General features: G+C 40.7%; 1 protein-coding gene across 1 annotated transcript in view; it reads left to right on the forward strand.

The window, feature by feature from the left end:
• Positions 1 to 25,261, forward strand: part of SNRNP40 (small nuclear ribonucleoprotein U5 subunit 40) — a 30,490-nt gene extending 5,229 nt beyond the window's left edge. Inside the window, exons 4-10 of the mRNA XM_037149678.2 lie at positions 236 to 401; positions 8,441 to 8,563; positions 14,302 to 14,422; positions 16,283 to 16,365; positions 17,932 to 17,993; positions 23,931 to 24,034; positions 24,759 to 25,261. Coding sequence (XP_037005573.1) covers positions 236 to 401; positions 8,441 to 8,563; positions 14,302 to 14,422; positions 16,283 to 16,365; positions 17,932 to 17,993; positions 23,931 to 24,034; positions 24,759 to 24,808 — 709 coding nt within the window. The 3' untranslated portion in view covers positions 24,809 to 25,261. The remainder of the gene's footprint in view (positions 1 to 235; positions 402 to 8,440; positions 8,564 to 14,301; positions 14,423 to 16,282; positions 16,366 to 17,931; positions 17,994 to 23,930; positions 24,035 to 24,758) is intronic.
• The last annotated feature ends 393 nt before the right edge of the window (positions 25,262 to 25,654 follow it).

The following is a 25,654-nucleotide window of genomic DNA, read 5'->3' on the forward strand; positions in this document are numbered from 1 at the left end:
CAGGGGAGGCTGGGATGGGAAAAATAGACAAAAAACTGTACTTGAAAAATAACTAAATAAAATTTTAAAAAAAAATGTACTTGAAAAGTAACCAAATAAAATTTTTAAATAAATAAATAAATAAATAAATAAATAAATAAATAAAAAGAACTTGGTACATTTTGGTAAGTGGGAAAGATAGATTAATGGTGTATCTATTTACTTACTTTCTTTTTTCTTCTTCCTTACCTTCTAGTATGCTCTTCTCAGCATCCACAGATAAAACTGTGGCAGTGTGGGATAGTGAAACAGGCGAGAGAGTTAAAAGGCTGAAGGGACACACTTCATTTGTGAATTCATGTTACCCGGCCAGGAGGGGCCCCCAGCTCGTCTGCACTGGCAGTGATGATGGCACAGTTAAGGTGGGTGCAGTTGTCTGAGTGTTGCTGTTTCTGAGGTAATACAATGTGAACCTTGTCTTGCCTTACCCTCTGTGCTGCATACTCACCACCACAGCTTTGTTTTAGCACTTGTTTCTCGAAATGACACCTTAAGTCTCCTACAGAATAATATTTGAACATATCAGACCATGTGACTTGGACTAAAACAGACTGCCTGAATTGGATTCTTGGCCAGGCTGTTTATTTAACTGTGTGATCTTAGGCAGTTCGCTTTTCTTGTCTTCAGTCTCTCCGTCTTTCTAACGGTGACAGTAGTATAAGTGTCTTACCAGGCTGTTGTGAAATTAGTCAGTATATAAAAATGTCAGCGCATGATTTAGTAACCCAGGATGGGATCTTAAAGGTCATGTAGTCCAATGATTTCTACCCTCTGTGCATATCAGAATTAGCCAAAGAACCTGTTAAAAATACCCAGATTCTGATTTAGTAGGTCTGAAAGAGATTTTTTAAAAGTTAGACTTTTATTTTTAGAGCAGTTTTAGTTTTATAGCAAAATAGGAGGGAAGGTACAGAGATGTCCCCTGTACCCACTGGCCACATTTGCACAGCCCCGCGCACCAGAGTGGTATGTTTGTTGTAGTTGATTAACCTACACTGGCACATCATATTTACCCAAAGTCCATGGTTTACAATAGGGTTCACTTTTAGTGTTGTACACTTGGTGGGTTTGGACAAATGTATAACGACATGTATTCATCAGTATGGCGTTGTACAGAGTGTTTTCACTGCATTAAAAATTCTCTGTGCTCTGCTTATTCATCCCTTCCAAGCCACGGCAACCACTGATCATTTTACTGTCTCCATAATTGTGTCTTTTCCAGAGTGTCATACAGTTAAAATCATATAGTATACAGCTTTTTCAGATTCGCTTCTTTCTCTTAGTAATACGTATTTAAGATTCCTCTATGTCTTTTCATGGCTTGATAGCTCATTTCTTTTTAGTGCTGAATAATATTCTGTTATTTATGTATTCCCTACTGAAGACCATCTTGATTGCTTCTAAGAGTTGGCAATTATGAATAAAGCTGTTGTAAACATTCATGTGCAGGTTGTGTGGATGTACATTTTCGGTTCTTGTGTGTAAGTGTCAAGGAGTGCAATTGCTGGAATATATAAGAGTATGTGTAGTTTGTGAGAAGCTGCCAATCTGTCTTCCACAGTGATTGTCTCATTTTGCAAATGAGCGTGAGTTCTTGTTGTTCCACATCCTCATCAGCATTTGGTATCCAGTTTCAGGTTTTGGCTTTTCTAATATATGTGTGGTGGTATCTCATCATTTTAATCTGACATGCTGTGGAACATCTTTTCATATGCTTATTATCTGTATATCTTTTTTGGTGAAGTGTCTGTTAAGATCTTTAACTTGTTTTTTAAATGAGGTTTTCTTATAGTTGAGCTTTAAGAGTTTTTTGTATGTTTTGTTCTGTTTTTAATTTAATTTATTTATTTTTAGAGGGGGAAGGGAGGGAGAAAGAAAGGCAGAGGAACATTAATGTGTGGTTGCCTCTGCACGCCACCTACTGGGGACCCTGTCCCCGACCCAGGCATGTGCCCTGACTGGTAATTGAACCAGCACCCTTTGGTTCGAAGGCCAGCGCTGGATCCAGTGAGCTACACCAGCTCGGGCTCTTTGTATGTTTTGGATAACAGTCCTTTATTAGATGTGTCTTTTGCAAATATTTCTCTCAGTCTGTGCTTGATTTCTCATTCTTTTGATACCATCTTAAATAGAGCAGAAGTTTTTAGTTTTAATGTGAAGTCCAGCTTATCAATTATTTCTTTCATGGATTGTGCTTTCAGTATAGTATCTAAAAAGGCATTGCTGTACCCACAGTCATCTAGGCTTTCTCCTATGGTAAATTCTAGGAGTTTCGTATTTTATTTTTTACGTTTAGCTCTGTGATCCATCCTGAGTTAATTTTTGTGAAGGGCTTCGGGGCTATGTTTAGATCCACTTTTTTGACAGTTGGATATCCAGTTGTTAAAGCACCGCTTGTGGAAGGAACTGTCTTTGCTCCATTGTATTGCCTTTGCTCCTTTGTCAAAAATCAGTTGACTATTAATGGGTGTCTATTTCTGGGCTGTTCTCTTAATTGACTTTTTTCTGGGTGGTTTTTTTTTTTTTTTCTTCCCGCTAGTGCCACACTGTCTTGATTATGTAGCTTTATAGTAAGTCTAGAAGTCAGGTAGTCTTGGTCCTTCAGTTTTGTTGCTCTCCTTCCATATTGTGTTGGCAATTTGAGGTCTTTTGTCCCCATATAAACTTTAGAATCGGTTGGTTCACTTCCACAAAATAACCTGCTGAAATTTTGGTTTGAATTGCATTTAATCTACGGATCAAATTGGAAAGAACTGACATCTTGACAATATTGAGTCTTTCTGTCCATGAATGTGGAATATCCTGCCATTTATTTAGTTCATTGGTTTCATTCATGAGAGTTTTAAAGTTTTCCTTTATAGATTTTGTACATATTTTGTTAAATTTATACTTATTTCTCTTTTAATGGATGCTAATGTAAATGGTGTTGTGCTTTTAAGAATCAGAATTTAAATGTGCCCTTAAAATGATTTGGTGTAGTAGGTCTCTGACATTGTGGAAGCCATTGATCTTGTCCAGAATTCTCATTTTACAAGTGACAAGAATGAGACCTAGAATTAGTAGCTTTTTTCAAAGGCACAGGAAGATCCACTGCTTTATGGTACCAAACATTTTATTCTTTCTTTGGCACTAATTTTCAACTCTTGATATATAAATGATTAAGTAGGGGGGAACTTCAAAGGAATACCTCAGAGAGATCACACTAAACTTGTGATTGTTTCTTTTTAAAATGAATTTGCTTTTTTCCCATAATTAAAGGTGATAAGTAACATTGATTTCTGCTTTGAGATGTTTTTCTACTAAACAGTATTCAAAATAAATCTAATTGCTTGGGGTGCCTTGATGCTTGGCTAGGAGGGGAGTCTGGCTTAGGAATGGCTTCAAAAGCCAGAGCTCTTAACCTAGGTGTATTACAGTTGGAAAGTTTCGATAGTAGTAGATTGGATAATTGGCATTTCAAAGGGCAGTTAGAGATGAGAGTGCCCTGATGAATTTTGTTCACAAACGTTTATTGAGGCCCTGATATAATAAACATCTAGGAACCTGTTTTTATTTCTTTCCACCTTTCCTTCCTTTGCTTTTCTCACTTTTTTAAAAAAGATTTAAAAATTTTTTATTTTTAGAGGAGAAGGGAAGGAGAAAGAGGAGGAGAGGGAGAGAAACATCAGTGTGCAGTTACCTTTCGCACAGCCCTCACTGGGGACCTGGCCCGCAACCCAGGCATGTGCCCTGACTGGGAATCAAACCAGTGGCCCTTTGGTTCCCAGGCGGGCACTCAATCCACTGAGCCACACCAACCAGAAATCTCTCAGTTTCTTTCATTTTATCTTTATCTCTGTCTTCATGTTTATCTTTCTTAGCTTTTTTGTTTTCTGTGACTCTTCATTGTAAATATATGTCTGTCTTTTCTCCCGTAATTAAACATGATTTAGCTCTGGCTGGTGTAGCTCAGTGGATTGAGCACGGGCCTGCGAACCACGTGATCGCGGTTCGATTCCCAGCCAGGGCACATGCTTGGGTTGCAGGCCAGTTCCCACAGGGGCTCGTGAGAGGCAACCATACATTGATATTTCTGTCCTTCCCTCCTTCCCTTCCCCTCTAAAGATAAATAAATAAAAATAGTAAAATTAAAAATTAAAAAATTTTAAAAATAAAAAACATGATTTGAAGTAATTACTTTAACTTTATTGCTCAAGATAGTATTTTTTTAATGTGTAATATGTCACATTACCTAAAGATGGCTGCTTTTTAACCAGTTCCTTATTTTAAATTTTCATATATTTATAATTAATGCTTCATCAAACAATCTTTTACATAGACTTTTTAGTCGTCACGTTGGAATGCTTTAGTGTTACTATTTTCTGTTACTAGGTTTAAAAGTACAGGAATTTAATAACTTCTGCTTATCTAAGGAGAAAACCATCATGTGGCCTTTTACTTGTGAGAGTGCTCAGTAGGAAGCCAAGGTTTCAGTAACTCCTGCATTTTCAGTCTAGTAGTAATATCCTGGTTATTATCCATACCAGGAGTTTTTAAGTTGTTTTTAGTAATTCACTCTTTCTTCTAATAAAGCAATCAGATGACATCGTGTGTGTATGTAAGTAAGTTGTTCTCTTTCCCAAACAGCTCGGTTCTAGCTTTATTAGGTAGACCAAAGCAGAGAACATGTTTGGGTAAAAGGTGGGGGTGGGCCACAGTGGCCCAGAGTAGTGTGTCAGAGCACAGTGAGCTAAGGAGGGGCATCTGCCAAGGACGGGGGCATCTGCCAAGGATGGGGCCGTCCGGTGTAGGGCGATGGAGACTGAGTGGGGTAAGGAGGCATCCACACAACACACGATAGGTATCTCAGGTTGGGGACTCGGGGAGAAAGTGGGCACTGCCCAGGCTAGAGAGTCAGTGTCCTACTGGGGTAAAAGGATCATCTACACGTTGAGTAGCTTATCAGTTAAAGGTTGAGACAATACGGGTTTCAGAGCTGAGATAAGAGTGCCCACAAAGGGTGGGAACAGTTCAGGTAGGGAGTCAGGGGCTAAGCAGGGTGAAGATGACATCCCCAGGAAAGGGGGGCTTCAAGAAGGGTATTAGAGCCTGAGCAGAGTGAAGAGAACGTTCATTCACACAGAAGGATGACCTGAATGGGGTTCACAGAGTCAGTTGAGAACAGGAATCACAGTTCAAACAGGAAAGGGGGAAATCCATGCAGGGGAAGGGTGGAAAAAATTATGGGAGGTTGGTTACGTACAGGAAGTTTGATCAAATAAGTGAATATAAGTATAATGGGAGATAGATTTCTTGCTGCTAGAGAAAGGAGTTGCCAATACTGAGAGAGAAAACTAAAATATGTCTTGTGTTGTTGGTGTCACATTGGAAGCATCAATGTGAACTCAGGACATTTAATATATAAACAGGTGGGTGTAGAAAAAAATAGCTGTAGATGTGTATGTGTGTACCTATGTATACCTATATTTTCTAACTGTCCACTGAGGGGTTTAGGAATCATAACACCTTGGGTTCAAATACCATTTTGCTACTAAAAGGAACCAGGGCTCATTATTTCAGGACCTGGCAGGAAAGCACTAGATCAAGGGTGTCAAACTCATTTTCACCAGGGGCCACATCAGCCTTGTGGTTGGCTTCAGAGGGCCAAAATAATTTTAGGACTGTATAAATGTAACTACCCCTTAACTGTTAAGGAGTTGAAATTACATTTGGCCCTTTGAAGGCACCTCGAGGCTGACGTGCCCTTGGTGAAAATGAGTTTGACACCTCTGCACCTTGAACATCTTATGTAAGAAAGCTTGTTAAAAGAATATCTTAATCAAATGACCAAATTGAACTTTATTAGCAATGGAACAAATCAATTTTGAGTCACTCAGTAGGATAAAATGAAAGTGCAGCATCATTTAGCAATATTTCTGCCAAAGATGCGTAACTTAAATCTAAGCATAAGTAAATATCAGACAAACCCAAACTGAAGGACATTCTAAATGATCTGCTTTTATAGAGGGACACTCTTTTAGTGTTTCCTACTCTAGTTTTTGCCGATATAATTTGCTCTCTCTATATATTTTTAATATGTTTTATTGATTATGCCACTACAGTTGTCCCATTCCCCCCTTCATTCTCCTCCACTCTGTACACTCCCTCCTACCCACCTTCCCCCCCATTAGTTCATGTCCATGTGTCATAAGTTCTTTAGCTTCTACATTTCCTACATTACTCTTGCCCTCCCCCTATTTTCTCCTCATCGTCTATGCTGCTTATTCTCTGTACCTTCTCCCCCTCTCCTCCTCCCACTCCCCTGTTGCTAACCTTTCATGTGATCACCATTTCTGTGGCTCCGCTCCTGTTTTAAGTGTCCACTTAGTTTGCTTTTGTTTTAGCTGTGGTTGTTAATAACTGAGTTTGCTGTCCATTCACTGTTCATCTTTTTTATCTTTTTTTCCTTAGGTAAGTCCCTTTAACATTTCATATAATAGGGGCTTGGTGATTATGAACTCCTTGAATTTGATCTTATCTGAGAAGCACTTTATCTGCCCTTCCATTCTAAATGAAAGCTTTGCTGGATAGAGCAATCTCAGATGTAGGTCCTTGCATTTCATGACTTGGAATACTTCTTTCCAGCCCCTTCTTGCCTGTAAGGTTCCTTTTGAGAAATCAGCTTACAGTCTGATGAGGACTCCTTTGTAGGTGACTGTCCCCTTATCTCTTGCTGCTTCTAGGATTCTTTCCTTCGTTTTAATCTTGGCTAATGTAATTCTGATGTGCCTTGGTGTGTTCCTTCTTGGGTCCCACTTCTTTGGGACTCTGAGCTTCCTGGATTTCCTGGAAGTCTATTTCCTTTGGCAGATTGGGGAAGTTCTCCTTTATTACTTGTTAAAAAAGTTTTCCACTTGTGGCTGTTTCTCTTCCCCTTCTGGCACCCCTATAATTCGGATGTTGGAACGTTTAAAGATGTCCTGGAGGTTCCTAAGTCTCTCCTCATTGTTTTGAATTCTTGTTTCTTCATTCTTTTCTGTTTGGTCGGTTTTTTTTCTTCCTTCTAGTCTACTCCATTGATTTGAGTCCCAGTTTTCTTTCCATCACTATTGGATCCCTGTGCATTTTTTCTTTATTTCACTTAGTGTAGCCTTCACTTTTTTTTTCATCTAATTTGCGACCAAATTCAACCAGTTCTGTGAGCATTCTGATCACCAGTGTTTCAAACTCTGCATCTGATGGGTTGGCTATTTCTTGGTCACTTAAAATTATTGGCTCTGGGGCTTTCCTTTGTTCTTCTGATTGAGCCGTTTTTGGGGCTGTTCACTCCCGTTCTGGATGAGGAGGGGAGCCTTAGGTGTTCACCAGGGCGGGGCAACCCAGGTCGCTGGGTTGTGACACTGTATGTGGGGGTGGGGTCAGAGAGGAAGCTAGAGTGCTTGTTCAGAGCTCGGATTTTGGACCCCTCTGCCGCTGCCCACAAGCCAGCACTGCTTCATTCAGTGCTTTTATGCTTTATTTCCTGTTGCTGGGACCCTGGGTTGCGCGGTCTGTCTTGCTGCCTGTTTTTGCCTAGTTTATCTGGACGTGAATGTGTGACCACATTCAGCCCCGTACCGCCTGCCCTCCCAGGTCTAGCTGCCACTGCCTTTTCCTGTGGTGATCCCTCTCCACCCCTCTTAACAGTCTGGTTAAATCGTTGTCGAACTTTTGCACAGTTCAATTTTCTGTCTGTTCTGGTTGTGTTTTTGTTTGTAAATCTCTGTTGTCCTTAATTTTGGTTGTGGGAGGAAGCACAGTGTTTCCACGTACCCCTCCATCTTGGCCGGAAGTCTCTCTATATATTTTTAAATGTAAGTTGCAGCCCACTAATAAGGTAGAATCTACTGTTTGAAAACACTGGTCTGAGGTTCTTGCTGTGCTAAGGATATATGAATATGCAGGTGTTCATTAACTACATTTATTTAAATTTTAACAAAGGACTCTGAAAATATAACCAAAGTGATTTGTTTCACCAACCTTTCGATAGATACACTGGCAAAATTGTGGTCACTTCTCACCATGTTACTAGAATACCCAGAGAAGTTTCTGAATTGGATGCTAATAGAAATGGGTTGAGCCCTGGCTGGTGTGGCTCAGTGGATTGAGCGCGGGCCTGTGAACTGGAGGATCATGGTTCGGTTCCCAGTCAAGGCATGTGCCTGGGTTGTAGGCCAGTTCCCAGCAGGGGACGCATTGAGAGGCAACCATACATTGATATTTCTCTCCTTCTCTCCTTCCCTTCCGCTCTAAAGATGAATAAAATCTTTAAAAAAATAAAAGAAATGGGTTGATCTCTGTAAAGTCCTTGGACCAAGGAGTATATTATGCAATTACTTGGTGGCATGTTGTTAACATAGACTCTCCTCCTCTTTTGCTTCAGCTTTGGGACATCCGGAAGAAAGCAGCCATTCAAACATTTCAGAATACCTACCAGGTATTAGCTGTGACCTTCAATGACACAAGTGACCAGATTATTTCTGGTGGAATAGACAATGATATCAAGGTATGTTTGGTGTTTGTGTTACATTTCTCGTTCACCGTCTTTACTCACAGGAGTGAATCTTCAAACTTCTGAGATTGTGGTAGCTTGCACTTAATACCAATGAAAAGGAAGATAGATCTTGTTTTCTTTCTGTCCTATCCTGATTGACTTTCTAAGACAAAGGTTGCTCAAATAAGTACTCTCAGGGACCAGGCAGTTAATGGGAAGTGTGGGGTCCCTGTGGGGGCACTCTGAAAATGAAGAGTGCATTTCCTGCCTAAAGACATGCAAAACCTCTTTTATTTTTTTTAAACTGTGCTGGCCTAATAAAATAGCAGTGAGTCAGTTAGGGTGATTCTCTGCCCTAATCTCTCAGTGTGTCTTGTCTTGTCTTGTCTTGTCTTGTCTTGTTTTGTTTTGCTTTCCTTTCCTTTCCTTTCCTTTCCTTTCCTTTCCTTTCCTTTCCTTTCCTTTCCTTTCCTTTCCTTTCCTTTCCTTTCCTTTCCTTTCCTTTCCTTTCCTTTCCTTCCCTTTCCTTTCCCTTTCCTTTCCCTTTCCTTTCCCTTTCCTTTCCCTTTCCTTTCCCTTTCCTTTCCCTTTCCTTTCCCTTTCCTTTTTCTTCTTTCCTTTCTTCTTTCCTTTCTTTTTTAGACTATGGAAAGGAATTCATGGAGAGTCTATAAGTAAGAATGAGAGAAACTAATGATGTTGGAGGAAGGGGCAGTAGATCGTGTGGCAGTACAATGTAGCCCAAGCTTTTAAGACTTGGGTTCTTCTAAGTGTCAGTTTTTCTCTTATGTGTATCAAAGGTAATAATGACAAATCTACCTCAAGGTTATTGTGAGGAATCTTCTCTCAACTCTGCATTCTCTGGTTATTGTTCTGTCCACCTTCGCCTTCACGGCCCTTTTGAAAGATAATATGATGGTGATGATGACGATAATGTCATCACCTAGCACTCCCACAGTGCTTACTTTCTGTCAAGTGTTCATAGAGCTTCACATTATTCATTCATTTAATGAATAATTCACAACAACACTATAAGTACCTTAATCTCATTTTATAGGTGAAGATACTGAGCCAAGAGAGATACAGCAGCTTAACCCAAAGTTGTATGGCTAATAGCAGTGGAACCTCAGAGTTCAGTTCCAGGGTCCTGCTCTTAATTCCTGTGGGAACCCCCCTGAAGATTTCCCTACACTCGCCGTCTGAAATTCCCACCTCTCTTTCATCCCTCAGTTCTGTATCTCCTGATCACTCCTCAGCATTTTGGCTTCTGTCTCCATTATTTTATTGATGCTGTTCTTCTCAAGGTCACCAATGATCTCTTAAGTCCAGTAAACCTGCCCTTTGCCAGTGGTTGGAGCATTGTCCCCACACACCAAAGATTGTGGGTTTGATCCTCCATCAGGGCACGTACCTGGGTTGCAGGATCAATCCCTGTTTGGGGCACGTACAGGAGGCAGCAGATCCATGTTTCTCTCAGCTCAGTGTTTCTCTCTCTCTTCTTTCCCCTCTCTAAAATCAATAAACATCAAAAAATGATTTTTTTTTATTTTAAGCTCTAAAAAATCTAGTAAATTCTTTTAGTCTTTTTTTTTTTTAATTCAACTGATTGTAACAATGTAATCTCCTGCCCCTCTGACATATTCTTCCCAAATACCTCTGTGAGCTGGTCTCGCTGTGCATTCTTTAAATACCACTCATCGCAGTGATTGCCTGGGTGCTCTTTGACTCCACACCTTCTTCCTGCAAAGTTCTCATCTACTTCCGTGACCTTGTCACCTCTAGGCTGATGACTCTATATTCCCAGAGCAGATCCTCAGCTTCAGACCCCTGCATACAACCAGCTGCTGGGTGTCCCCCACTTGGATGTCTCATAGGTACTTCAGAATTCACCATTTCAAAAATTCAACCTTTCCACTGTGTAACTATATGGGAAGTGTGGAATTAGAGCATGGGAATTTAATTAGACCATCTTAATAGCTAATGCAGGATTTCCCGGAGTGAAGTTTGGGAGCCCACTAGCATTAAAATTGCTAGAAGCCGCCTTATACACATGAAAGTAGGTTAATGTCATTAAGTTACAATAATTTTTGTACTTTTAAAATTATTACTAGTATTACTGTTGGTATTTAAATTCGCGTACAGTGAAATTAACTTTTTTTAGTGTACAGGTCTATGAATTTTAATGCTGCATAGATTTGTGCAACTACCATAAACAGGGTATAGAGCAACTTTTGTCAACCCCCCCCCCCCAGAATTTCACAGTGCTCCTCTCTGTCAAACCCTCTCCATACTTCTAACCCCTACCAACCATTGACCTGTTCTCTCTGTCCTATAGTTTTTCTACAGTGTCATATAAATGGAATCATATCAAATGTAACCTTTGGTACCAGTCTTCGGGAATTGTTTGACAAATCATTGTACTCCTCGCAACATTCAGAGATGATCCTGAAAGAATCAGGATCATAGTTTTTGTTTGCTTCTGAGTTTCTTGGACAGTACCACCTATTCTAAGAAAGGGGGAACAAGTAGGGAACAGGAGCCCCTTTTAAAATCTGAGGGGAACAAGTTCTGTGTGTGCTTGTGAACAAATATGTGTCTTCCAGCCTCCTAGGATGGCCTTTCTGGGAATAGGATTGGAGAATCAGGAAAATGAGTTAAAAAATACAATGTGCCTGTTCTCAGTGGCCTAAAGGACTAAGCTGGCAATTCTTTGGCATTGCTTATAATCCTGAGCTCCAGAATGGGAGTTTAGTTTATGAGTTTGTTGTTGTTGTTGTTAATGTAGTTGGAAAGGGATTAGAATAGATTTTCATTGATTTCCCAGTCTTTGCTCTCATCTTTTTCATTATCTGGGTCAGAAGCATTTTTCTGGAGTGTAAATCTAACCAACTCATTCCACTACTTTGAATCCTTCTCTGTTTTCCTCAATGAGGAAGATCAAGTTCAAGCCAGACATTCAGAACCTTTCATGATCTAGCTTCTGCCTGCCTATTTCTCAAGCACTGTCTGTTGCTTTTCTTTGTCAAATTCCCTACAGCCCAGCAATTTCTTCATGCTTCTCTGCTTTCACACATTTTGCCTGACAATACCTTTCTGCTTCGTCTAAGTAAAAGCTCTCTCTTTCTTCTTTCCTAACCTGCCCAAGTGCTTCATTCTCTGTGAAACCTTCCATTTCTCACTCCCAGCCCTGTGCCACAGGAGAGTTAACCCCTCTGCCCTCTTTGCTATTGCACCTTGTACAGACCTCTCACTGCTTATATTTCTATGAAAGTTCCTGGAGAACAGGAATTGTGCCCTTTTTTTTTTTTTTTTTTTTTTTTTTTTTAATCTCCAAGTGCCTTTCACTAAGAGATGCCAAGATCTTCACTGAATAGTTGATTAGGATAGGACATTTATAAAATATTTTGCTTGCCCTGGCCAGTTTGGCTCAGTGGATTGAGTACCAGCTTAAGAATCAAGGGGTCACCTGTTTGATTCCCAGTCCAGGGTGCACGCCTGGGTTCCTGGCTGGGTCCCTGGGTGGGGGGGCGTGCAAAAGGAAGACACATATTGAAGTTTCTCTTCCTTTCCTTCCCTTCCCCTCTCTAAAAATAAATAAATAAAATCTTAAAAATTAAAAAAATATTTTGCTGCCCTGGATGGTGTGGCTCAGTGGATTGAGTATGGGCCTGCGAACCAGAGTATTGCAGTTCAATGCCTGGTCGGGTCACATGCCTGGGTTGCAGGCCAGTTTCTGGCAGGGGACGCATGAGAGGCAGCCATACATTGATACTTCTCTCCTTTCTCCTTCCCTTCCCCTCTAAAGATAAATAAATAAAATCTTTAAAAAATATATTTTGCTTAAATATGTGCCCTACTCACTTTTTGTGTGGCGAATCCCAAATACATTTTGGTTCTGCACAAACACTATGTGTAGACCTTAGTAGTGAGTGTCTGGAGATAGCACCCAAGTGCTGTAAGAGATGATGAATTTCATTCTTAGTTGTTACAAAGCTAAAGATTTCAACAGTGCCTGCTCTGAAAAAGAGGAACAACAGCTTGAACTAAAATTTTTTTTTAAGTCAGCCATTTAAAATTTTCCTGATTATTGATCCAGTACACATCTTGATAGGAAAAAAATGACTATGTAAAGTATGTTGGATCCCACATATTAATGAACTGTTAATGGGGAAATGGAGTTGTCTGCCTTGTGTGTTGCTTTGACATATAACATGAAATTCATTTCTGTATGAGGAAGGTGTCTTGCCTAAAGGGACAGCATTTTTTTTTTTTTTTTACTTAGAAAAACTAATAGTAAATGGTAATTTTAATTGAATCTGGAGGAAATTATGTGTGATACCAGTGACCCTAATGAAATTGCTGTTCTTTTTTGTGTGTGTGGGGGGGGGACATCAGTGCGTAGTTGCCTCTCATGCATCCCCTGCCGGAAACTGGCCTGCAACCCAGGCATGTGACCCGACCAGGCATCGAACTGCAATCCTCTGATTCGCAGGCCCGTACTCAGTCCACTGAGCCGCACCAGTCAGGGTGCTACTATTTTTCTATATGACATTTCAGACCCTTTCTATTGGCTTTAATATATTTTTTACATAGTTATAGTCTGTGTAAATATACATACTTTTTTTGTGTTTCCCATATTTGCTTAATAGCTTCAGAGTTATCTTTAGGAGTTGCTTAATGAAAGCTACCAATCATTGAGAGCCTTCTGTGTGCCAGGCACATGTTGCTGAGCATTCTGTTATCCTCACACCACCACAAGGAGTAAATGTTGCTGGTCCCATTTCACAGACCGGAAACAGGGTCAGAAAGGGTTAGTGGCCAAAACACATAACTCTTTAAGTAGCAAAAACCGGCTAAGTCTGGCCCTAAACTTCTGCTCTTTCCACTCTGCTATCCTACCTCTAGCCGGAGAGCTCATAGTGTTGCAGTATGTTTGTGAGCCATAACTTAAACAGTATTTTTTTTGTTTGACAGTATGTTATTTTCAGCTGGTGTGTGTGTGTTAGATACATATTATGACGTTAAATGAAAACTGTTTAGCCCTGGCTGGCGTAGCTCAGTGGATTGAGCGCGGGCCTGCAAACCAGAGTATCGCGGTTCGATTCCCAGTCAGGGCACATGCCTGGGTTGCAGGCCAGTTCCCAGCAGGGGACTCACGAGAGGCAACCACACATTGATGTTTCTCTCCCACTCTTTCTCCTTCCCTTCCCCTCTCTCTAAAAGTAAATAAATAAAATATAAAAAAAGTATTTAAAAAAAAAGAAAACTGTTTAGCTTCTGTGTTTTTGCATGTTATCTGTTAAATGCAATGTACTTGCAGTCATAATGTCTTTTTACATAACATGTCTTGCTTATTTTTATATAGTTATAATAGTGTGGGGGTTTTTGCTAAGAATCATAGTTTAAGCAATTTAAATGCTACTTAGTTTTTTAAGTTCTGATATGTTTTGTTATGATTAGAAAATAACCTCTGTAAATTTCATTATTTTTTTGTTAAACTTTATCTTAATATTTGACATTGACTTGTTTGTATCTATCTAGTCAAATATATTTAGTAACTTTGACTCCCTTTTCAGAAAGAGGAAAGTTTCTCCTCTTTGACAGAAATCCTATATTTTATTATTAAGTAATTCTTGGTCCAGGGCCAGATTAAGAAGGGATACCACTTTCTCCAGGCAACTGACTCTCTGGTAATTTTATTCCTTTGCTGTTCACAGCTTGATTTCTGAGAGCACCTTTTTGTTTTGCAGGTCTGGGACCTGCGCCAGAACAAGCTGACCTACACCATGAGAGGCCATGCAGATTCCGTGACTGGCCTGAGTTTAAGTTCCGAAGGCTCTTATCTCCTATCCAATGCAATGGACAATACAGGTGACTTTGTAAAGGAAAGCACTTCAAATACTCAGTCACTGTGGAACCTAAAGAAAAGTGGTCATTGGGTGCTAGAAATGTGTGCTGGGATAAATAGAGTCCAAGAGGACAGCTCCCAGGTTTTCACCAGGGCACTTAGGAGGACATGTAATTGAAAGCATTTGGAAGAGGTGGTCCAGAAGCCAGGATTCCAGTCCCAGATCCGCCACCTAATCCCTGAGCAACTTTGCTCATAACATTTCTCCTCTCTGGGCATTGGTTTCTATATTGATTTTTTTTTTTTTAAGAGGACTGGTATTTTATTTTGAAGGCCTATTTTAGGTCTGGTGTGCTGTGAATCCAAGGCTGTGGATTCAGGCAGGACACAAGAAATTCTTGATGATTTCTTTATTGAGAAATAGGAGAGTCTGGAGATCCATCCAAGGCGGTTCTCAGGCATTTTCGAAGAGCACCAAACTCAGATGATCGATAGACCTGTTGAGGCTCAGTTGTGCTGTATTTGCCATTGTGTCTTCCTTTCCCACTCCAAGGCATTGGTGTGACAAGAGGTCCCCGTTAAAACATCTTAACTGTGAATTTACACAAACACACACTCTTTTCTTTGCCTGTTTTTAAGTTGTTGGGAAGAGGATGGGTGTAGCAGAAAAGGAGGATGACTTGTTGGATTATATGCGTAATATCTTTGGAAACGTCCCTCTGGTATACGAGTTCATAGGCTTGTCAGGAGCTGAAGAGTTTTCACTGATGTTTTGTGATAAAAACATTGTCTAAGCACTCAGTGGGCGCTCAGTAAATACTTGCTGAATGAATGAGCATTCTTTGCATTCTGTCCGTATCGTCAGCTTTGTAGCAAACCTTTATGCATAGTTTTTGCCTTTTTATACCTATGACTTTGAGGACTGTGATTTGTGCTTTTGTTATTGTTTTATTTTGACATTTAACATGACAGCAGTAGCCACTGCTCACTGCACGTTTGTGTTCACCCACACTGCTCACATATGTTCTGATTTCAGTGGATTCACCATTGACTAATTCTAGCATTGTTCACAGGAAGGAAAGATGAGCTTCCTGAAATGGTTATTAAAATAAGGAGAAAAAGAATTTCTTATCATGGCTATATAATAAAATTACAAATTCTTTATTTTTGTTAATTACCTCCAATCTTTTAGAGCCCTTTCACATATTTCATCTTACCTGATTTTTAAATACTCTCGCTAGAAAAAGGAACAAGTGGTATTATTCTCCTTTTACAGAGGAGACCAAAACACAAAGGACCTCACCATTTATCTGATACCACTATATATATATGAGCTAAAATTAGAATCAAAGTTCACTTTTTTATTCTTGATACAGTGCTCTTTTGATATATATGTATACATGACCTTGTTCAAGTTTAGACTGTCAGGTGCCCCTCTGAGCAAAATTGGAAAAGCTTATTCCCAAGTTTGATTTTTATAGATTGAATGTCTCAGCAGTCAGTGATGGTTAGATTGCCATATCAAAGCTTTGCTGGATGTGACTCTTTGGGTTGGCAGAGGAATCATTTGCAAAACATTTTGTTGAAATTAATGTTAAACTCAACTACTCTTTGTTGCAGGTCCCCAGCATTGTGTTTGACATTTTTCCTCCCTTTCCCCTCAGGTTTCCTCTGTGCCCTTAGGCCCAGTTAGTGAGGCTTGAATGCATTTTTTATTTCTCTTAAAAGAGCCTGAATTCACAGGTTACAGTGTACCATGTTGACCTTTTCCGCACTCTCCCCCCAGGAAATAGCATCTGTTGTTGTCAGAATACTGATTTCAACTGGGTTCTCAGGAGGCCTCTGGCTGATAACTGTTTTGCTTTGTTTATTTGAATTCACAGTGCGGGTCTGGGATGTCCGACCATTTGCTCCCAAAGAGAGGTGTGTAAAGATATTTCAAGGAAATGTGCACAACTTTGAAAAGGTGAGTTCTACACAGCAGAGGAGTTCTACTGTCCATTTGATTCAAGGAAATACTGAAAAGAATACTGAGGTGCAATATCCACATATATCAAATTATCATGCTGTACTCCTAAAACTGGTAGAATATTCTGTCACTTTTATCTCAGTTTAAATTTAAAAAGAGAGGTGGTGCTAAGGATAAAGATCAGTAGCTCCACTAAGAAGAACTGCATTCCAGTAACACTGTTCTCCATCAAAACTGTTCTTGCTAGAAACAAAACTAATAGAAGGATAGGTAGAGGGCAGTCACATAGGTAAACAGTGATGGGGCCAACCTGCCGGTTTAGGACCTCCAACTTCAACAAGACAGTCACTCCTGTCCTTTTAATTCTTTGGGAATTGGACCCTCTTAGATTAGTGTTCCCAATGGGACCCAGGCTCCCATGGCTGTTACCCAGACAGCCTCTCTCCCCCTCCCAGTGACCAGTCACTAGAGCCCGGAGAATACTGTATCTTACTGTGTAGAATGTGCACTTTTTTGCCCAAATTTTTGAGGGAAAAATGAGGATGTGTTATACATAGGTGGTGCCTGAAATACCTTGTATCTGTTCTTGTGTTTTCTTGTTACACAAAATTTCTCGTACCATAATTTGTTCAAAAATAAATGCTAAACTCCTTTAAAGACAAAAAAAAAGTATCTAAATATGGATAAATAAAAACGAGTTAAAAAATTAAAATGAAAGGGTTTTTCCTGATAATTTGGGCCAAACACGTGGGTGTGCATTATACACGGGAGCACATTATACAAGGCAGAATACGGTACCTCTCTCTCCTCAGCAAGCACCGTAGCCCAGATTCTGAGAGACAGAAATTTTTTCTAAATTCTCAAACCCCAGGTTAGCTTTTTTTTCTTTTTTTCTTTTTTTTTTTTAAGTAAGTTGTTTAAGATTGTATTTATTTTTAGAGAGGAAGGGAAAGATTGAAAAAGGGAGAGAAACATCAATGTGTGGTTACCTCTCACACTCCCCCTACTGGGGACCCGGCCCTCAACCCAGGCATGTGCCCTGACTGGGAATCGAACCGGCAGCCCTTTGGTTCAGAGTCCACGCTCAGTCCACTGAGCTACAGCAGCCAGGGCATCCCAGGTCAGGGAAAGCAGCTTTCCCCCAGGTAATTTGATAAACAGAGACAAATGGTTTTCTTTTTAGATCCCATTGAGATTATTACATTTTATAAATCAAGTCTTTTGTTGTTGAATTTGGTTTTTCTTTTTCTTCAAGATAATCAAAATTTTTAATGAGGATCGGGGTAAATGGAGCCAAGGGAGCCTCCATTTGTAGGTAGAACAAAATTTTGTTGCCAGGTCCACTCTACTGTAAATTAAGCATTTTCCGCAGTTGGTTTTTATATTGTGCACTTATAAAGTATGCTGTATTGGGTCACAAAATATGAAATAATTGCTGATCATCTTTCTGGGGGGGATTAAAACTCTGCTTAAGAAATTTAAAATCATTGATTCTGTAGTCTAATAAAGAGGAGTTTGGTACATTAGTGTCTTCATTGAATTCTTGCTTATTCATCATTTTAGAATCTTCTGAGATGTTCTTGGTCACCTGATGGAAGCAAGATAGCAGCCGGCTCAGCCGACAGGTAAGGGCTCCTGGGTGAGTGGTAAAGAGTGGTCGAGCTGTGCAGGTATCTTCTCGTGTTTAATACATTAGGTGTGGACTCTAAGCTAGAGTACGTGGAGAATTCTAGCTGTAGTCAGAGACGAAGCTGTGTGCACTATGTGGAGTTTAAAGATCATATCAGACAAACACCAGTTCTGCCCTCTTTGGATACATTGTTCACACGGAGGGTAAACAGTTTCTTTGATTCTGTTGTATTCCCTTTGCCATCACAATAAACTTCAGACTCATAATCTGACTCCAGGTTGTTTTTTTTATCACATTCTTCTGCCATGCTCCGGTTTATTTAAACATCACCCACCACCGCAGTGCTCACTCACGTGGAACGTCCCCTGTTCCACATCCTCTGTGCCTCCAGGCTGCTCTCTCCTACCTCCCCTTCTCCGTTATTCAGACTCCTCTCTCTAGTGATCACCTCTCATATCTGTAAACTTTTCCTGTCCGTCCCTCTCCCTTACCTCTCAGGCATAACTAATTTCTCTGTTTCATGCTGTAGTCACACTTTGTACACCTAACCTTTGTTAGCATTTATTACATCTTATTGTCAGACAGACAGTGGGGTACCCCCAGTATAGTATTTGCTCATAGAGGTCAGAGAATGAGGCTTAGCCCTATTCTGAGCACTTAGTGAATGAATTCCTAGTTCAAGGATGGCAGTCACACTTTACCCTGAATATGGTGACCTATACTTGGGAGGGAGTCAGAGGTTGGTCAGGGGTGTCCAAGTGCCCAGGCTGTTGGGCCATAGATGTGGAATGGTAAAGAATGAGGAAGCTCTCTGGTGACAAACTTTGGGTTTGGCTCCCATCTTCCTTCCCCTGTGGAGATTTTTTGCTGTCCCGCTGAAACAAGCACCATCCCACAGGCATGAAGCCTTTCCTAGGCTCTCACAATTAATGCAGTGTGAGATAGATGCAGTGTGTTCCAGCGTCTCCTCTCATTTGGGTCCCTAGTTGGGCCACAGAGAAGCCTCATTGGGTCTGTACCGCATCTTTCTGTTTGTGAGCATACCTGAAATTCCAAATGGGCTTTTGTTTCCTGGCAAGGTTAATGCAGGAACAATGAACAAGTGTTTCGCTATTTTGTGGGGGGAAAGAGGTCCAGGTGAAAGTATCACGTTGATGGTTTGAGGCCCGTGGTTTAGAGAGCTTCCTTAAAGCGGAATCTTGGAGTTGTTCTGTTCTCAGGTTGCTAAAGATCTTAAACAGGTGCACAGCAGAAGGTGGCTTGCATTCTGACAGAATAAGAACCATTCTAAAGTATTTTTACATTATTTTCAGTAGCTTTGTATGAGAAAGCTTAATACACATTATTAAGCTTAAATACATTATTTTTAGTAGCTTAATCACATAGGAGAGATACTGTATCTTTCCTATGTGATTAAGTTTTTAAGTGATGTTCACCTAAGCTCTTTTTTGAGCAGTTTGTTTCTGACATTGGCACAGACTTTCAGTGTCCTCTCTTTCCTCTTCTCTTTTTCTTTAAACCTTACATGTAGAACCATGGCTCTGGCCTGGGGGAAGTCTGCTTGTCTACCTGCTGGGAGTTGGCCAGATATCACAAGCCTCCTCTCCAATTAGCCCGAAGTCAGCATGCAGCTCTGTTACATAAAAAGCCAGTTCCTGCCGAATGTTGCCATGCCAAAGTAACGATAGGACATGGAACCTCTCTAAATTTAGTATCTAATTGGCAGCCATGGAGAGCGAGGCCTTGAAGTAAACCTTTGGAGATCGGGGGTTCTGCTGGCCTTCATGTGCCTGGGAAATGTAATCTTCTTTCTCAGAAAACTGCTTTTCAGCTTGGCCTGGATTTGGCCAGTTTTTTCTCTGTACTTGCAAATCGCCTACCTCCTCATCTTCAGACTTGAGACCTTTCAAAAGTGCTGTTGTAACGAGGGGGGTGGGTAGGTTGTTGGGCATGGAAGAGGTTATAAGGGTGATAAATGGTAATTGGAAAAATATAATAAAAAATAAACTATTTGTTAAGTCAGTATCATAGACTACAGGAAGACTGGCCAGTCTTCTACTGTGAATGATTTATTCAACCTCTTGATTTTATATGATTCTGTTTGATAATGAATGTATTTGTCATGGCAATAGCTATTGTTAATTGTGTGTGCCAGGTGCTTAGCATATATTATCTTATTATTTCTTCCAGCCAAACTGTGAGATCAGCATTGTTTCCATCCTTAATAACTAAGGAAAGAGCAACCCAGAGAAGTTATATAAATGATTGTCTAAGATTACTTAGGTATTAAATAGTTGCTTTGAGACTTAAATCCAGGTCTTTCTGACACCAGAACTCAAACACTTTTCACCATTTTAGACTGAAAGTGTTTATTGGGTTGGCCAAAAAGTTTGTTTCATTTTTTTTTTCCTATGATGGCTCTAGTAGCCCTTAGTTGTCTTTAACTTCATTTGAAACAATTCTGTTACATTGTATTGTGACAGCTGTCATATCAGTGTGAACTAAAAAAATAAACAACCAAAATTGGTGAATTTTTGTGCAGCCATTTTTATATTGAAGGCGGAAGAAAATAAGCAATATTTTCAACATATTGTGCTTTATTATTTCAAGAAAGGTAAAAATACAACTGAAACACAAAAAATGGTTTGTGCAGTGTAAGGAGAAAGTGCTGTGCCTGGTCGACTGTGTCTTAAGTGGTTTGCAAAGTTTTTTGGTACTATTGATGTACTAGCCAAGTAATTCTTTGCTGTGGGGCTGTCTTATGCATTAGAAGGTGTTGAGCATCACTCCTGGCCTCTACCCACTAGAAGCCGATAGTGGGAGATATCCGACATACTTAAAGTACCAAATCAATAAAGTTATTGGCGAAAATGAAAACTGTCTTTTGTTTTATGGAAAAAGCTAAATGGACTTTTTGGCCAACTCAGTACTGCCACATCAGAACTAGGCGTTTTAGGACTTCCACCAAGATGAAGGCATAGGTGGAGACGCTGTGCTTTCTCACACAACCAAGTTTAGAGACAACAAAATACTAGCAACAGAAAACACAGCCAGAACACAGAAAATTGAACTTTTTGGAAGTAACGAATTCTTCAGCCTGACCAGTAAGAGGGGCGAAACCAGTAGCTGGCGGAGCGGGGTTGCACAGGAAAACTCAGTCAGACGGACTCAGGCGTACAGATCCCAGGCGTGGGGTTGCAAAGGGCTGACCCAGTGAGCAACCCAGTGAGCGACCGGTGGATCTGGTGAGGGCACAGGGCGGCGGGTTGACTGTGGTGGCGCATTCCTGCGCAGATAGACCAGCGAGGGAGTGGGCAGTGAGACAGGACCAAGCGGGCCCCAGCAACGAGAGGCAGCAGAGAGGGCCGCCATTTCCCCGCTGTGACCCCGCCCCCACATACAGCGACATAACCCAGCCACCTCCCCTAAGTCTCCGCTCCTCATACTAAATGGGTGGGAACAGACCAAAAATGGCTCAAGAAGATCTCAAAGCCCCAGAGCCCATAACTCTAAGCAATGAAGAAATAGCAAAACTTTCAGATGCACAGTTCAAAACACTGGTGATCAGGGTGCTCACAGAACTGGTTGATTTTAGTCACAAATTAGAGGAACACATGAAGGCTAAAATAATTGAAATGAAGGGCATTGCACAGGAAACCAATAGTGATGGAAAGGAAACTGGGACTCAGATCAAGGGAGTGAACCAGAAGGAAGGAAAAAATGACCAAACAGGAAAATAATTGAAGAAACAAAAATTCAAAAAAATGAGGAAAGACTTAGGAACCTCCAGGACATCTTTAAACGCTCCAACATCCAAATTATAGGGGTACCAGAAGAGGGAAAGGAACAGCCACGAGTGGAAAACTTATTTGAACAAATAATTAAGGAGAATTTCCCCAATCTGGCAAAGGAAATAGACTTCCAGGAAATCCAGGAAGCTCAGAGAGTCCCAAAGAACTTGGACCCAAGAAGGAACACACCAAGGTACATCATCATTACATTAGCCAAGATTAAAATGAAGGAGAGAATCCTAGAAGCAGCAAGAGGTAAAAGGACAGTCACCTACAAAGGAGTTCCCATCAGACTGATTTCTCAAAAGAGACTTTACAGGCCAGAAGGGGCTGGAAAGAAATATTCCAAGTCATGAAATCCAAAGACCTACAACCAAGATTACTCTATCCAGCAAAACTTTCATTTAGAATGAAAGGACAGATAAAGTGCTTCTCAGATAAGATCAAATTCAAGGAGTTCATCATCACCAAGCTCTTATTATATGAAATGTTAAAGGGACTTATCTAAGAAAAAGAAGATAAAAAACATGAACAGTGAAAGGACAGTAAACTCACAGTTATTAACAACCACACCTAAAACAAAAGCAAACTAAGAGGATAGCTAGATCAGGAGCAGAACCATAGAAATGAAGATCTCATGGAGGGTTAGCAACAGGAGTGGGAGGAGGAGAAGGGGGGAGAAGGTATAGAAAATAAGTAGCATAGACGGTAGGTAGAAAATAGATAGGGGGAGGGCAAGAATAGTATGGGAAATATAGAATCTAAAGAACTTGAGGCCCTGGCTGGCATAGCTCAGTGGATTGAGTGCAGGCCCGCGAAGCAGAGTAACACAGTTCGATTCCCAGTCAGGGCACATGCATGGGTAGCAGGCCAGTTCCCAGCAGGGGACACATGAGAGGCAACCATACATTGCTATTTCTCACTCTTTCTCTTTCCCTTCCCCCTCTCAAAAAATAAATAAATTTAAAATATTTTTTAAAAAAAGAACTAGGCATTTTATAATCAGGTGTTGATGACTGTACCCTTTTAGCTGTTGCCCCAACAAAACTAATGTGTAAATAAATAATGTATGCAACCTGTTTGAAAACCGTGAGCCCTTTAAATTTACCAACAGATAATTTTTGCGTGGTCATATGAAGATAATATCTCTTTATTTACCTTCAGCTTAAAATCAAGCGAGATTGAGGGTCAAAGGAACTTCGTATGGGGGAGGTGGGGGACAAGGTGTTTGAGGGCAGTAAGACAAAGGAGAGTATTGGGATATAGTAAGAGTTCTGATTTTAGTTCTGCCACTGATGAATTGTGTCACCTTGGAAAAGTCACTGCACCATAGTTTTCTTACTGTAAAATGAGTTCAGACTACCTGATGGCGCTTGGACCCTTCCCATGCTAGAATTCAGTATTCTTTCACTGCAAGATTTGGGTCAAATGTATATTTGGGTTGTGTTTATATAGCACAGACTTCCTGTTCCTTCTTTGGCTCTGTGATTTGAATACTATATTAGAAGTTTAGGTGCCTCTACAACCTAGGTTCCCAACCTACCATGAATTAATTGGGTTACCTTCAAGACAGTCCTGGATGTATATGATGTTAACTACAGCCTAATTATATGGGGTGCTCTTTGAGGAAGATTTCTGTATGGGGTCTGTAGGAGAAACTCTTTCTCCATGTTTTTTCCTATTTCATAAGCTTGTGTTCAAAAATACCAATCATGCTGATATTTTTGGCTCTTTCTATTTCTCCATTCAGTTGCTCAAGGGCAGGTCCATGCCTTATTCAAAGTCTTTATTTCTTTTTTTTTTTTTAAGATTTTATTTATTTATCTTTAGAGAGGAAGGGAATGAGAGGAGAGAAACATCAATGTGTGGTTGCCTCTCATGAGTCCCTTGCTGGGAACTGGCCTGCAACCCAGGCATGTGCCCTGACTGGGAATCGAACTGCGATCGTGTAGTTCGCAGGCCCACGCTCAATCCACTGAGCTATGCCAGCCAGGGCTATTTCTAATTTTTAAAAGTCAATACAATTCAATAAATATGGATGGAATAAATAGTTGTTACATCCATTTCCCTTAAAAGGCCACACTTCTACCCTGTCCTCATCTCTGAAAGGCCTTAATTTTTTTCTTCACGATCCCTTGCAGGTTTGTGTACGTGTGGGATACCACAAGCAGGAGGATTTTGTATAAGTTGCCCGGCCACGCTGGCTCCATCAATGAAGTTGCTTTCCACCCCGACGAGCCCATCAGTGAGTCTGTCCCGACTGTGGGAAGGGAAACTGTGGGAGTCCCCCAGAGGGAGCCCTGAGAATACAGAGGCAGGCGTGGCTGTCTGTTTCCTGTGTGTCCACGCACACTCTTTATGGCTGTCGTTACAGTCTCACCGTTGTCCTACGTGGTGGGGTAGGAGCATCGTTTCATTTTCTTCTCAGTCTCAGAGTGATCTTGGTTGATCTCATTTTTTTTAGCTTATTGGCTTCAAGTCTGTTTCAGTTAAGTGTTTGTATTAAAAATGACATTTCTTGATATTCAAATTTAAATCGTAACAACTCACATTTTATTGGCTAGCCAGTCATTTTGTAAACTAAATAATGGGCCTTGAAATTAAGGAGAAAAATGTGACTCTGTTTAGGCCTAAGCACACTTAGAAAATGCCTAACATCGACACTGATTCTTCTTCTCCAGAGGGACTGAGATGATCTTTTTCCCATGATGTGACTGATGGGACACATCAGGATTTGGAGCCTGATAATGTTATTTCCTACAGCACATTCACCGTGTTGTCCTGTGAGGACGTGGATTGAAAAGCCAGGCTACAATTACCCGTGAATGGTGTTTAGGAGGAGGGGGATTTAAGCTAAATCCAATGGCTCTTTTATACCAAAATTGGCTCTTGAAATAAGAGCCCTTGAACACCAAGTCTCTTTGAGCCTTCATTATGACCAGTCACTCTTCTCTGTTCTTGCACCTCAGTTCTCTCAGCGTCCAGTGACAAGAGACTGTATATGGGGGAGATTCAGTGAGGACGAGGAGTGGACAACTCCAGGGCTGCTTGACCTCGGGCTGCATCAGCGGCACCCGGTGGTGCCCCGGCCAGCGCCCTCCCTTCGGATGAAGACCAGGAAACTAGAAGGAGGCGGCCATATTCCAACAAACACATGTATCTCATTTCACCAGGATGAATACGGCTAGCGTACAGTGGCCTGTTAAAAACCACCTGCCAGATTTCAGGGACTGTTTGGTTTGGGGTTTTGTTTTTTCTCTCTCTCTACTTTTTTTTCTTTTTAATATTCCTTCAAAGGAACAGCCATTGGTTGGTGTGCAGCTTCCTGTTTTCTAATACAGACTGAAGACAGAATGTGACTGAAACTTGTTTAGGCATTTTTTTTTTATTCAATAACTGCCTTGTATATTTTCTTTCTGTATTTCTCTGAGTCATTTTGTATTAAAAGCCAAATAGATGCCTTTTTACAAGAGCTGTGTAGACTGGACTTATTGCTGTCCTTTGTTTGCTTGATCACTGCCAGTCTGAGCGGGGCGGGGTGTGGACAGGTGGGGTAATTCTGTTAAACTTCCAAGAAGCTGTTTGTTGGGATGCTTTGGGCTTCTCCCCCTTTACGTGTTTGTAGGTTTACTCACTCTTGTGAAAATGACAGAATAAGTGTCAGTAACAAACACTGCTCCCCTATTAGAACCATAGCAGTAAAGAGGTGATAAATAAAGTCTGAAACAACCTTGTTTACTTTTACATGACCTTTAATGAAAGTTCTGTCCCTTTTCCCTCCTTCCTGCCCCCCCAAAAAACCAAACAAAAAAAAAACAGCACTTTTCTGATTAGTGTTCTCTAGACGAGAGTTTGCATCAAATCA

Source organism: Artibeus jamaicensis, unplaced genomic scaffold (assembly GCF_021234435.1).
Source record: "Artibeus jamaicensis isolate MK-2021 breed Jamaican fruit bat unplaced genomic scaffold, CSHL_Jam_final scaffold_847, whole genome shotgun sequence".
In the NCBI taxonomy this organism is placed as follows: Eukaryota; Metazoa; Chordata; class Mammalia; order Chiroptera; family Phyllostomidae; genus Artibeus; species Artibeus jamaicensis.